The sequence below is a fragment of the Bufo bufo genome, chromosome 2 (genome assembly GCF_905171765.1).
Source record: "Bufo bufo chromosome 2, aBufBuf1.1, whole genome shotgun sequence".
NCBI classification, from domain to species: Eukaryota; Metazoa; Chordata; class Amphibia; order Anura; family Bufonidae; genus Bufo; species Bufo bufo.
Window position 1 is genome coordinate 93,703,390 of NC_053390.1, and position 13,982 is coordinate 93,717,371.

At 44.9% G+C, this 13,982-nt stretch overlaps 1 protein-coding gene across 1 annotated transcript in view; it reads left to right on the forward strand.

Annotated features, from left to right (window-relative positions):
* The window catches only part of IPO11 (importin 11), a 565,426-nt gene that overhangs the window by 27,543 nt on the left and 523,901 nt on the right, over positions 1-13,982 (forward strand). The window contains exon 3 of the mRNA XM_040421326.1: positions 497-597. Within this exon, the coding sequence (XP_040277260.1) occupies positions 497-597 (101 nt within the window). The remainder of the gene's footprint in view (positions 1-496; positions 598-13,982) is intronic.

Genomic DNA, 13,982 nt, shown 5'->3' on the forward strand with positions numbered 1-13,982 from the left:
TCCGTTATTATATTTGTGGGCAGCAACTTTGGTACCGCACACTGCACAGAAATAAGCCTAACACATTCAGGTCAGGGTCAAGAAGTGATTATACGGACCCTCCTCTGTGTGTGGGGACTGTGAGTTTGGTAGCGGGAGATTATTTGCTCTATCCCGCTACACACCTATTGCCTGTCTCTGATTTAAGAGAACTACAGATTCGCCCTTTTTAAATATAATTTACTAATAAAGAATTTTTGTTTTATTTTTAACCGTCTTTCAGCAGTGATCTACATACCCGAACGCTCACATAATGAAGAGAGACTACCATGTCGGGGTATTGCTTGCATGACCATTCCCTAATTGCTTGCTATAGTTTTAGGATCACATTGTGGGTTGTCTGTAAGATTTCGATGCTGTCATTGTGTATTTTTCTTACTTTTTCTTCTTCTTTATTACATTGCTTTCACAAGTAACTTTTATACCATAACTTACTCCCTGTTTTTTTTTTCTGCAGAATATCTTCACAAATCATTCCCTGGATGTCAATGTCCGGTGGTTGGCCGTGCTCTACTTTAAGAATGGGATTGATCGCTACTGGAGGAGGGTGGCCCCAAAGTAAGTGACGTCCTCCCAGTCTCTGTGAAGTCCTCTTTCTTAGTCCCTAAGCGTCTGATTTGTCCCACGATGGAGCTTCCATCTTGGTGGGGTGTTGTCTTTGTATTTTAGTATGTGTCATGGCAAAGACCAAAGCCTGTCCACAGTCTCAATCCTCATGCTTAGTGTGAGCTCTGATGTATTTATCACTGACAGTTTTGTAGGAGGACGACACATTCTTGTACCTTTTATGAATTACTGATGTTTTATAAATGTAGAAGCATCTGCCGGACTATATATGAGCATACATGGAAATATTCTGGTCTCATGGCATGCGATAATAATAAAAGAAGAGCTGATGAGCATTTGAAGACATAACATATTTAGTGTTCTGCCCCACATACTGTACCTTTTTTGGTGCAGCCTTTTTTATATATTTTTTGGGGCATTTTTGGCCTAACATAGGTTCTTTGAGTACAGGAGTTTAAATAATGTTATCTTTATTATGCAGGTTCTGATGAACATGGCAGTATCATCTATGTGTGTGTTTGTTGTTAAAAAACTGACAAAAGAAAACCTCTTTTTAGGGAAAAAAAAATGTTTCTCTAAATAAACATATTAACTTTTTGTTTAACTATTAAAGAGTTTGCCCGGGTTCACAGCTGAACCTGGTCATACCCCCGTTCTCACCCAGCCAGCCCACCTAATATGAGCATTCAGTGCTCTCCCTTGCCTTGCGCTAACACCATTAGACGGAGGCTTCCGCCCATCAGTGTTTCCGGTGACGTCACCGGCTCTGATGGAGGGGCTTTAGCGCTGCCCTATCTGTTTTGCAGGCTAGGGCAGTGCTAAAGCCCACCAATTAGTGCCAGTGACGTCATTGGGCTCACTGCTAGGTGGAAGCCTCCGCCTGGCAGCCCTATGGAGAGTGGGGCAAAGGAGAGCATCAAAGCATAAAATGCTCTGATGCTCATATTAGAGGGCGCTGCCTGGGTAAAAATGGGGGTATGTCCGGGTTCAGAGCTGAACACCTTTAATTTTTGTATACCATTACATTATAACCTGTCGCTTATGGACTGACAGGCTGTCTATTAAGTCTCATTCACACGACCTTGTCTGTTCCTCGGTCTACAAACCATTGATCCGCTAACTACAGATACCTTCTGTGTGCGTTCTGCTTTTTTCTCACTCCCGTCTATAGAAACTGCTAGTCTCATCTGCAGTACGGACCAGAATAGGACATTTTCTGTAATTCGAGGAACCGCAACAAAGAGTCTCCAGAAATACAGGTGTGTGCATGGCCTCATAGGAATGAGTGGATCAGTGTGCTAGCTGCAAAAAAATGCAGATGCAGTGGTCAGTAGCAACTGCAGCACAGTCTGGAGCTGTCAAGTGAGTACTGATAGTACCAGAATGTCCTATACTTCATACTGCAAAAATGATATGGCTGTATACATTGGGCCTAAAATTAGTGACAGATACAGATTTCAGAGATCTGTCACTTATGTGCTATGTTAGGTGGTTGAGGCAGAGTCAGAGTTTACACCCTAGGAGAAAAATCTCAGCGATGTGTGTGTATAATTAGGTATAGCAGCACCAGTTTTCCTTCACCAATAAGGCTACTTTCACACTTGCGGCAGGACGGATCCGACAGGCTGTTCACCCTGTCGGATCCGTCCTTCCACTATTTCGCTGTGCCGCCGGACCACCGCTCCGTCCCCATTGACTATAATGGGGACGGGGGCGGAGCTCCGGCGCAGCACAGTAGTGCACGGTGAAAGGTTGCCGGACTAAAAGTCCTGCATGTCCGACTTTTTAGTCCGGCGGCCTCTCACCGCGAACTGCCGTACTGCGCCGGAGCTCCGCCCCCGTCCCCATTATAGTCAATGGGGACGGAGCGGCGGCACGGCGAAATAGCGGAAGGACAGATCCGACAGGGTGAACAGCCTGTCGGATCCGTCCTGCCGCAAGTGTGAAAGTACCCTAATTTTAAGGCCTTTTGCGTATAGCACATGGACACTTTAATTTCTATGGGGCCATGCACACATCTATATTTCTTGCAGATCCATGTGGCCAGTCTCAAAATTACAGAACACGGTCTATTCTTCCTGTATTGCTGATGAGAAGAGCCATTTCATCATAGGAGTGAGAAAAATGCGGAATGCACACGGAGGTATCTGTATCTTGCGGTTCTTTGGTTTGCGGTCCAAAATATGGTTACGTCATGTGCATGAGACCTTGCTATAGCGATAACCCTAATATCCAAAACAATATATGGCATATATTAAAGGGGTTATCCCATGAATAAAAAAAATATACTTATCTGGAGGACATTCTTGCCTTTCTGCTCATCAGGCACCTGTATCTGCCAGGATGCATTGCAATTAGCCGTTGTTAACCCCTTCCTCTCTTGCATGTAAAACAATTCCTCACACATAGCCCCAGAGATACATATGGTATGTAATGCCCCCACAGTTTCCTTCTCCACTGTCTAGAGAGAGATATAGCTATATATTTCCATGAATTTCTAAGTGGTGATAAATGAATGAATGGTGTGTAGACCATTTGACCTGCTTCCCTATGAGATCACTATACCAGCACTAGAGGAGAAAGAGCAGGGATGCCTGTATTACACCTGCCAATTTTTCGGCAGATGATCGCTAACTAGTGTTCGTATGGACGCTCGTTAGTGATCATCTTGCAGTGTAGTACTGCCTCTGATTGATCATCTGGCAATCCAGAACCAGAAATTATCGTTTGCAGGCGGCAAATCGTGGTGTCTAAAAACAATCTTCTGCTGGCAAACCACTATACAGCATGGGGACAAGCGATGGCCTAGTGATCGCTTCTCCCCCTGCTGCAGAGGTGATCACTGCAGCGGTCTCCTTCACTAGCGAGTAGGCAAATGCTGGGAGGGATCGCTTCCCTCCCGATAATCGTCTGCCACATCGGGCTGTGTAATATAGCCTTTACTGAGCATGTCCGTCCACCTCTGAATACAGAAGAAGGTGGACCAGAAGGATAAACAGCAGGGGGCGCTACCAGAAAGAAAAATCTGCTCTGCATGAAAACCAGACAATATGTGTATTGTAATAATACTTCTTTTGAAAAACTCTATTAATTGCATAGTTATATTTTGTGGTATCGCCCCTTCAAATAAACATCTTACATTGTCCAGCACATGTTATCGCTTTGTAGGGAAGTTTACGCAACTAAAATGAAATAGTAAAACTTTACCATTAATATATATGGACAGAGCCTTTGGCACCAGTAGATGTCACTGTAGGTTTGCAATATGTATATCCAGGTCTGAGCTCAGCGTTCATTTTTTACATGCTTTCCGTCTGATATGAAAACTGGTTGCATTACAGGCTGAGGTAATTCACTCCAGTGATTTATGTTGCTCCAAATCCCTGGATGCACCCGTCCCATCCTTTGTACAGTGGCAAAATCCGACTCAGTGATCCATGCCAGAGAACAATGAGTAAGAGATAAAAAGAATATTTGCTTTGTGCAGGTTAAAAGGAATTTATTTACTTACAGATGTCTAAGGGGAAATGAAAGAAAAGGGATCAGGCAAAACCATAGTCAGAGACAGGCTGAGGTCAGGGCGGGCAGCTCATGTTCAGGACGGAGAGGTCAGGTCAGGAAAACAGTCAAATCCAGAAATCAGACAGAAGTCGGTACATGGAACAGGCAAACAAACACATGGCACACCTAGCAGGAGACTGTTGAACTAGAACCTATTGCTCAGGCACCCTCCCATAAGAGAAGCACCCCAGGGAAGATTAGGGTGCCCTACAGACAAGGTGAGGCATTGGCAGCAGGAAATGGCCTAGGAGGAGGCCTCTGAACAGCTTATCGGTAGGGTTCCCGGAAGGAGGATAGGCCATGAATATCAAATTCTCGTATGACTCCTTTAATCTTGGACAACCCTTTTAAGACCCGTTGCAAAGGTTTTAATTTTATATGCAATGTTAGAATTTAAAAAATGTGAGGTTTGTGAAGGTGTACATTTGTCACTGAAATAGTGGAAACTAAAACATAACTTTGAATCAATCAGGATAAAAGGATCATCCTAGACCAAATAATATCAAAGGAGACAAAGAGATCAAAACAAAAACACAAAACCATTAACCATAGGGTCGGGGTAGACCGTAGACAGGAAGGAAGGGGCCTGTCCCTACCAATGTCTCTTAAAGGGGTTGTCTCATCTCAGACAATGGGGGCTCGACTATTTTCGCAGGCCCCATGGAAAATGAATGGAGGGGCGGCTGCAGTGTGTTCGTCACCACTTTCGGGGCTCCGTTCTTGATATAGGTGTGGGTCTCAGAGGTGGGATCCACACCTATAAGACAATGGGGGCATATCCTAGCGATATGCCCCCTTTGTCTGTGATGAGACAACCCCTTTAATACCCCTCAATGTGGAGTAACACCTTGGGTGCAGACCGCTCAGGAACCTACCCCTTACGAAGGCAATTGCTTCAACGCGTTTCCAAGAGGTTCATCAGGGGGCCAGTATGCAAAAGATATTCAAAGCAATGAGGTTATCATATACAACAAGGCGTGTATAATAAAAGAATTTGACGTCAGAAAACCCAGTTTGCACTATGCCTCAGGATAGGCTATCAATATCTGATTGGTGAGAGCCAGGCACCTGGGACCCCTGCTGAACAGCTGTTTCAGAGTAGCTCTGACCCCACTAATACATAGCTCTGTCCATTGTTTAGCAGACGGAGCTGGTTACAGCAGCACTGCTCCCACTCACTCAGCAGAAACAGCGATGCATTGACCAGCTTCGTCCACTACACAATGGACGGATTTGTGTATTTCCAGCGCCTACTTCCGGCACTGGGGTTTCACTGGAACAGCTGATCGGCAGAGGTGTGGGGTGTTGGACTCCCGCTGACAAGTTATTGATCGATAGCAATATCTTGGAATACCCCTTAAAAGGGCATCTGTCAGCAGTTTTGTACCTATGACACTGTCTGACCTGTTACATGTGCGCTCGGCAGCTGAAGGCATCTGTGTTGGTCCCATGTTCATATATTCCCGCAGTGCTGAGAAAAATGAAGTTTTAATATATGCAAATAAGTCTCTAGGAGCAACGGGGGCGTTGTCGTTACACCTAGAGGCTCAGCTCTCTACGCAACTTCCACGCCCTCACATCTGGCTCTGTAACCGGTCAGCCAGTGTCATAGGTACAAATCTGCGGACAGATGCCCTTTAAGGACATTTTGTAGTTTATAGCCAGGCTTGTCGGTAAGATTCATTCATTCATTAGCAATTTAAAATTAGAAGAAAAAACCCCTGTGATGTACGTGAATCCACAGACGGAAGATGTCGTTAAAGTAATTGAAGAGATGATTTCACATTAGCGCTTGATCTTTATTGCAGTACCAGTGTGCTGCCAGGAGAGACCATCAATATCTTAAGTGTTTCATCAATACTTTTATAGGTTTTTTGCCCTGACTTCATTTACTGGATTATGTTTTATATTGCTTTTCTTTTTTGGGATAACTAGTGCTCTTAACTCTTCAATTCCACTCCCAACACATTCATTAATTGGCTTTATTTGCCTCCCATATCTCATACACTTTTTCTCACTTATAATATAAAATGAGGATTCATGCTAGAGGGAAATCCCCCATTAAAGGGAACCTGTCATCAACGTTATGCTGACCTCGCTGAAGGCAGCATAAATTAGTGACAGACATGCTGATGTCAGCGGTGTGTCACTCATGAATGAAAAGTAAGTGGCTTCCGAGAACCAGCATCATAATCATTGCAGCCCAGGCCTTGAAAAGAGTCAAATCTACCTGAGAAGAGTCATGGTTATTATAATCTCCTGCTCTCCCGCCCATCTGCTGATGATTGCCAGTTGTCTCCTAGAGAGAAAGGGAGAAAACTAGGTAGAAGCCGGTCAGTCATCAGCAGGGAGAGCAGGAATTCATGAATGACCAGGACTCTTCTCAGGTGGCCGTGACTCTTTTCCAGGCCCGGTCTGCAACGATTGTGATGTTGGTTTTCGGCAACCACTTACTTTTAACTTATAAATGACAGACCGCTGAAATCAACTCACCTGTCACTACTTTATTCTGCCGTTAGTATGGACAGTATAAAGTTGATGACCGGTTCCCTTTAATAAGGGCTTATGAAAAAAGTGTGGGCCAAGGTCAAGCAGCTGAGAGGGGTCTTGGGTATCAGTGAATTAGCCCCGTTATGGAGCGACCCCCTTCTACCAGAGTTTCTCTCTCTATCTGAAATACAGGTATGGCAAAATAAAGGAGTCCTTAGGATAAGGGACCTATTAGACAATGGAGTATTCAGGTCATTCACGGACATGCAGGAGAAACTCCAGATCCCTCGTACAAGGTTCTTCCAGTATCTTCAGCTGCGTCATGCGTATCATACCACAATTAAAAAAGGCATTACTATTAATAAGTTAGAGACGGTCCAAAAACTGACACTGACTGGGGGAGATAAGAGAGGGTTGATATCTATGTTATACACTTTGTTACGGAATAAGTTTGTAGAATCTCATCCGTTAGCACAAATGAAGAGGGGGGAGATATCACAAGATCAATGGGAAGACATCTTAGAAGCGGCTCCACTGACGTCACTGAGCGAACAAGGGAAATTGTCCCAGTTGTTTATTATTCATAGAGTAGACAAAACGCCAATATTTCTACATCACATTGGAGTCAGAACTGATGCGAGATGTCCAAGATGCTGACTTGTTACACATGCTGTGGCAATGCCAGAGTCTGGACAGATGTTGGAGAGGAATTTTGGAAACAATACATCAAGTATTTTTGGTGAGAGTGGACAGGGACCCCAAAATATGTGTATTAGGTTATGTTTCTAAAATTGGGACAGATGAATATAGAAAGGTAGCGGTGGGGAGGTTGTTATATGTAGCCAGAAAACTGATAGCCTTGCATTGGATACAGGAGGAGCCTCCGACACTGGAGGAATTCTGGATAAAAGTTCATAATATGTTGCTGTGTGAAAAAGCTATAATCCCCAAAAAAAAAGATGTACACCAAAAATAACTCCCTGGATCAACGACCCCTCTCTAGTAGCTATAGCCTGTAATATTATTACACTCCAGAAATACATCCAGGCCCCTCTTGAATTCCTTTATTGTACTCACCATCACCACCTCCTCAGGCAGAGAGTTCCATAGTCTCACTGCTCTTACCGTAAAGAATCCTCTTCTATGTTTGTGTACAAACCTTCTTTCCTCCAGACGCAGAGGATGTCCCCTCGTCACAGTCACAGTCCTGGGGATAAATAGATGATGGGATAGATCTCTGTACTGACCCCTGATATATTTATACATAGTAATTAGATCTCCCCCCAGTCGTCTTTTTTCTAATGTGAATAACCCTAATTTTGATAATCTTTCAGGGTACTGTAGTTGCCACATTCCAGTTATTACTTTAGTTGCCCTCCTCTGTACCCTCTCCAGCTCTGCTATGTCTGCCTTGTTCACAGGAGCCCAGAACTGTACACAGTACTCCATGTGTGGTCTGACTAGCGATTTGTAAAGTGGTATCTGTAACATGTATTTTGGTAATAAAAATGATTTGATAAAAAAAAAAAGAGGATTCATGAGTTGACCAGTTTTTGGTTTTTTTTGGGTGGGGGGGGGGGGGGTCTAATTACAATGCATTTAAATTTTCTTAAAAAATATTCTAATACATTTGAAAAGGGGTCGCCCAAATCTATTTGGGATCTCCATCTATTAGTAAGAACGGAGAATGGCTACAAATAGCATCTGCTCCTCTCCGGAGGATCCAACATGCTGTGCGTTACTTGATTTTAATGAGAGCTCTGTAATGCGTAATTTTTTTTCAGTGTTGCGGAGGAAATGAACAGTGACTTAACCCCCCACCAATTCCAGCAGCAGGCCGCCCTTGTCTTATTCTCAGGGGAACCTACTAAGAAAAAGGAGTCTCTCCGAAACTGACAACCCCTTAAGGGTTTTAAATAAAACAATTTCTTTCCATAAAAAAGACGTGCATTCAGCTCCATGAAATCCATCAGAAATGTCCAGGCACTGAGTGAAGCTGCCTCTCTCCCAGCAGGAAGTCTCAGCATGATTTGTCATTACCTCCTACACCAAACAAGATGAAACAAGCAGCAGAAAACAATCCGCAAACTTCTCTCTGCCTGGACAGGAAGATGTGGAATTAACTGACAGGGGATGGGGAATTTCAGTCTTGTATTAAAAAGCCTTTTAGAGTAGATCTTGGTTCATTTGCTCAGTCCCTTGAATCCTAATGTTACATTTTAACACATCTACATCTTGTGTATGTCTTTTAGCCACTGAATTACTGGGGTTTTCCCTGTTACTGACTAGTCACAGTTGGACATTCTGTTTTAGACTTGACATATCAACCCTAGTTATGGAGAGAAAGGGGGAATATACCCCCTCTGCACAGTCTACCAAGACCCAGCAGCTCTGGCCTCTAAGGGCTATGGACATCTTTAGGGGCAATTGTTTTTATTATTGAATTCTACTTATTTGGGGCTTACATTTATATTTATTTTTTGATATGTCTTTATTACAAATTTTCAACAGTTTTTCTTCTTTCAGTGTATTTGCAAACTATTCTCAGGATAGGCCATCAATATCTGATTGGTGGGGGTCCGACGCCCGGCACCCTGTAGATCAGCTGTTTGAAGAGACCGAGGTGCTTGTATGAAGACAGCAAATCTTCAACCACTAATCAAACATAGTGACATAAATATAAATTTTCTATTATCTTCTGCTCCTCAGCTTTTAATTTAAGTCTTAATGTTCCCAACCACTCCAGTCTTCTCTTGGCAGACTTCTCTAGCATCCTTCTAGGAGACCTCTAGAGCTGTCTTTGAGAAACCTTTACTGCCCTAAGGCTACTTTCACACTAGCGTCGTTTTAATCCGGCGTTCAATTCCGTCAACGGAACTGCCCACCGGATCCGGAAAAATGTGTGAAAACGGATTACATTTGAATCCTGATCAGGATTTTGATCACAATGAAAAAATGCATTGGAAAAAACGGATCCGCCATTTTTGGACTTTAACTTTTTTTTCAAATTTTTCGGGTTTAACATGCAAAAGCCGGATCCGTTTTGACGGAACACACGGCGCCGGATCCGGCATTAATGCAAGTCAATGGGAAAAAGGCCGGATCCGGCGTTCAGTCAAAGTGTTCCGGATTTTTGGCCGGAGGTAAAAATACAACATGCTACGGTTTTCTGAAAAGCCTGATCAGTCAAAAAGACTGAACTGGAGACATCCTGATGCATCCTGAATGGATTACTCTCCATTCAGAATGCATTAGGATAAAACTGATCAGTTCTTTTCCGGATTTGAGCCCCTAGGACGGAACTAGGGGCTCAAATCCGCACGGGCGAGTTTTCCGCGCGGGTGCAATGCGTGAGTTGAACGCATTGAATCCGGACCCACACTGAATCCAGACCCATTCATTTCTATAGGGCTGTGCACATGAGCGGTGATTTTCACGCATCACTTGTGCGTTGCGTGAAAATCGCAGCATGTTCTATATTGTGCGTTTTTCACGCAACGCAGGCCCCATAGAAGTGAATGGGACTGCGTGAAAATTGCAAGCATCCGCAAGCAAGTGCGGATGCAGTGCGATTTTCACGCACGGTTGTTAGGAGACGATCGGGATGGAGACCCGATCATTATTATTTTCCCTTATAACATGGTTATAAGGGAAAATAATAGCATTCTGACTACAGAATGCATAGTACAATAGGGCTGGAGGTGTTAAAAAATAAAAAAAATAATGTAACTCACCTTAATCCACTTGTTCGCGCAGACCGGCTTCTCTTCTGTCTTCTTTCTTCAAGACCTGGGTAAAGGACCTGTGATGACGTCACTGCGCTCATCACATGGCCCGTCACATGATCCATCACCATGGTAAAAGATCATGTGATGGACCATATGATGAGCGCAGTGACGTCACCACAGGTCCTTTACCCAGGTCCTGAAGAAAGAAGACAGAAGAGAAGCCGGGCTGCGCGAACAAGTGGATTAAGGTGAGTTAAATAATTTTTTATTTTTTTTTAACCCCTCCAGCCCTATTGTACTATGCATTCTGTATTAAGAATGCTATTATTTTCCCTTATAACCACGTTATAAGGGAAAATAATACAATCTACAGAACACCTAACCCAAACCCGAACTTCTGTGAAGAAGTTCGGATTTGGGTACCAAACATGCCGATTTTTCTCACGCGCGTGCAAAACGCATTACAATGTTTTGCACTCGCGCGAAAAAATTGTGCATTTTCCCGCAACGCACCCGCATCTTAGGCTACTTTCACACTAGCGTTCGGGGCTCCGCTTGTGAGCTCCGTTTGAAGGCTCTCACAAGCGGCCCCGAACGGATCCGTACTGCCCCAATGCATTCTGAGTGGATGCGGATCCGCTCAGAATGCATCAGTTTGGCACCGTTTGTCCTCCGCTCCGCTCAGCAGACGGACACCCGAACGCTGCTTGCAGCGTTTTCGTGTCCGCCTGGCCGTGCGGAGCCAAACGGATCCGTCCAGACTTACAATGCAAGTCAATGGGGACGGATCCGTTTGACATTGACACTATATGGTGCAATTTCAAACGGATCCGTCCCCCATTGACTTTCAATGTAAAGTCAGGATTATACCATCAGATCGGAGTTTTCTCCAATCCGATGGTATATTTTAACTTGAAGCGTCCCCATCACCATGGGAACGCCTCTATGTTAGAATATACCATCGGATTTGAGTTACATCGTGAAACTCAAATCCGACAGTATATTCTAACACAGAGGCGTTCCCATGGTGATGGGGACGCTTCAAGTTAGAATATACTGAGAACTGTGCACATGACTGCCCCCTGGCAGACCCCCCCCCCCCCCCCTCCTGTATTTAACTTATTGGTGGCCAGTGCGGCCCCCCTCCCTCCCCAGTATTAATTGTAACCAGTGCGGCCCCCCTCCCTCTATATTCATCGGTGGCCAGTGCGGATATTAAATATGAGCAGTGCGGTCTCCCCCTCCCTCCCTCCCCAGTATTAAATATGAGCAGTGCGGTCTCCCCCTCCCTCCCTCCCCAGTATTAAATATGAGCAGTGCGGCCTCCCCCTCCCTCTATTCATTGGTGGCCAGTGCGGATTCAAAGTATTGTGATCAGTGCGGCCTCCCATCTCTCCCCCCCCCCCCCCCCATCATTGGTGGCAGCGGAGAGTACCGATCGGAGTCCCAGTTTAAATCGCTGGGGCTCCGATCGGTTACCATGGCAGCCAAGACGCTATTGCAGTCTTGGCTGCCATGGTTACTTAGCAACAAATAGCAGCATTATACTTACCTGAAGAGCTGCGATCTATGTGACCGGCCGGGAGCTCCTCCTACTGGTAAGTGACAGGTCTATAGGCAATGCGCCGCACAGACCTGTCACTTTACCAGTAGGAGGAGCTCCCGGCCGGTCACATAGATCGCAGCTCTTCAGGTAAGTATAATGATTCTATTTGTTGCTAAGTAACCATGGCAGCCAAGACTGCAATAGCGTCTTGGCTGCCATGGTAACCGATCGGAGCCCCAGCGATTTAAACTGGGACTCCGATCGGTACTCTCCGCTGCCACCAATGATGGGGGGGGGGGGGGGGGAGAGAGGAGAGGCCGCACTGATCACAATACTTTGAATCCGCACTGGCCACCAATGAATAGAGGGAGGGGGAGGCCGCACTGCTCATATTTAATACTGGGGAGGGAGGGAGGGGGAGACCGCACTGCTCATATTTAATACTGGGGAGGAAGGGAGGGGGAGACCGCACTGCTCATATTTAATACTGGGGAGGGAGGGGGAGACCGCACTGCTCATATTTAATACTGGGGAGGGAGGGAGGGGGAGACCGCACTGCTCATATTTAATACTGGGGAGGGAGGGAGGGGGAGACCGCACTGCTCATATTTAATATCCGCACTGGCCACCGATGAATATAGAGGGAGGGGGGCCGCACTGGTTACAATTAATACTGGGGAGGGAGGGGGGGCCGCACTGGCCACCAATAAGTTAAATACAGGAGGGGGGGGGGGTCTGCCCCCTGCTGCCTGGCAGCAGTCATGTGCACAGTTCTCAGTATATTTTAACTTGAAGCGTCCCCATCACCATGGGAACGCTTCTGTGTTTAGAATATACTGTCGGATCTGAGTTTTCCGAAGTGAAAAATCAGATCTGAAATAAACTGTTATGCAAACGGATCCGTTCTGAACGGATGCAAGCGTTTGCATTATAGGAGCGGATCCGTCTGATGAAACATCAGACGGACCCGCTCGAACGCTAGTGTGAAAGTAGCCTTATCTGCGCAAAAAACATGACGCCCGTGTGAAAGAGGCCTTACTGTTCCCTGCCCTTTTTGATTAAAATGGCCAGGTTTCCTGCATAGTCCTCTCACATGGCCCTGTCAATCAAGAAGTAGATGATGGGGCTGTCAGATTAAGCAGAAGGAGCAAGGGTGGACAAGGTCAAGGCTTGGTCCTGTCCTCAATGCACTTAGATGCTCATTTGCATATGGATTAAAAGTACTTTTTTCCAGAATTAAGTAGAAGATTGCTTTGTGAAAGATATTATTACATTCAGCTGTGCTAGTCCTACAAGACTTCATGACATCTGCTGTACATTTAAGGATGACGCACAGCAGACACCCAGGGCTAATGGCTGCAGTCAGCGACCACGGCATCTGAGGCGGCTTTTCTTGTGCCCTCAGGGCCTGAAGAGCTGCTTTTTCTCTGTGATAGCCTGGATCTCTCTGATAGAACCAAGGCTATTACAGCTGTAGTTCCCATGTAGGCCTGCAGGTGGCAGAGCTGCATAGGAGCATAACAGATCTCCCATACACTGCAATAGTATTTCAAGTCCTGTAAGTGGACTTAAAAAAAAATAATAATTCAAATCCCCCCCCCCTTTCGCCATAAGAAAAATAAACAAGAAAAAAAAATCATCAGCATTGCCGTGTCCCAAAATGCCTGTACTATTATATACGTGAAAAAAAATCAAAAATGGCCGATTTGCTGTTTTTTTTAATCGCTTTGCCTCCCCCCAAAAATTTAATAAAGTGTTACAGAAGTCATACACACCCAAGAATGAGCCTCACACAGATCCGTAGATGTAAATATAAAAAAGTTATGGGGGTCAGTATATGGCAATGAAAAGATTATTATTATTTTTTTAATATTAAAACACAAGAAAAACTGGTGTCGCAGTAAATATACTGACCTGGAGAATGAAGGGAGCAGGTAAGTTTTACCACAGAGAGAACACCATATAAAACAAACCCATAAAACTATGGTAGAATTGCGTTTATTTCCCAATTCCCTTCCCCAATTTTTTCCCAGCTTTCCACTAAATCATAT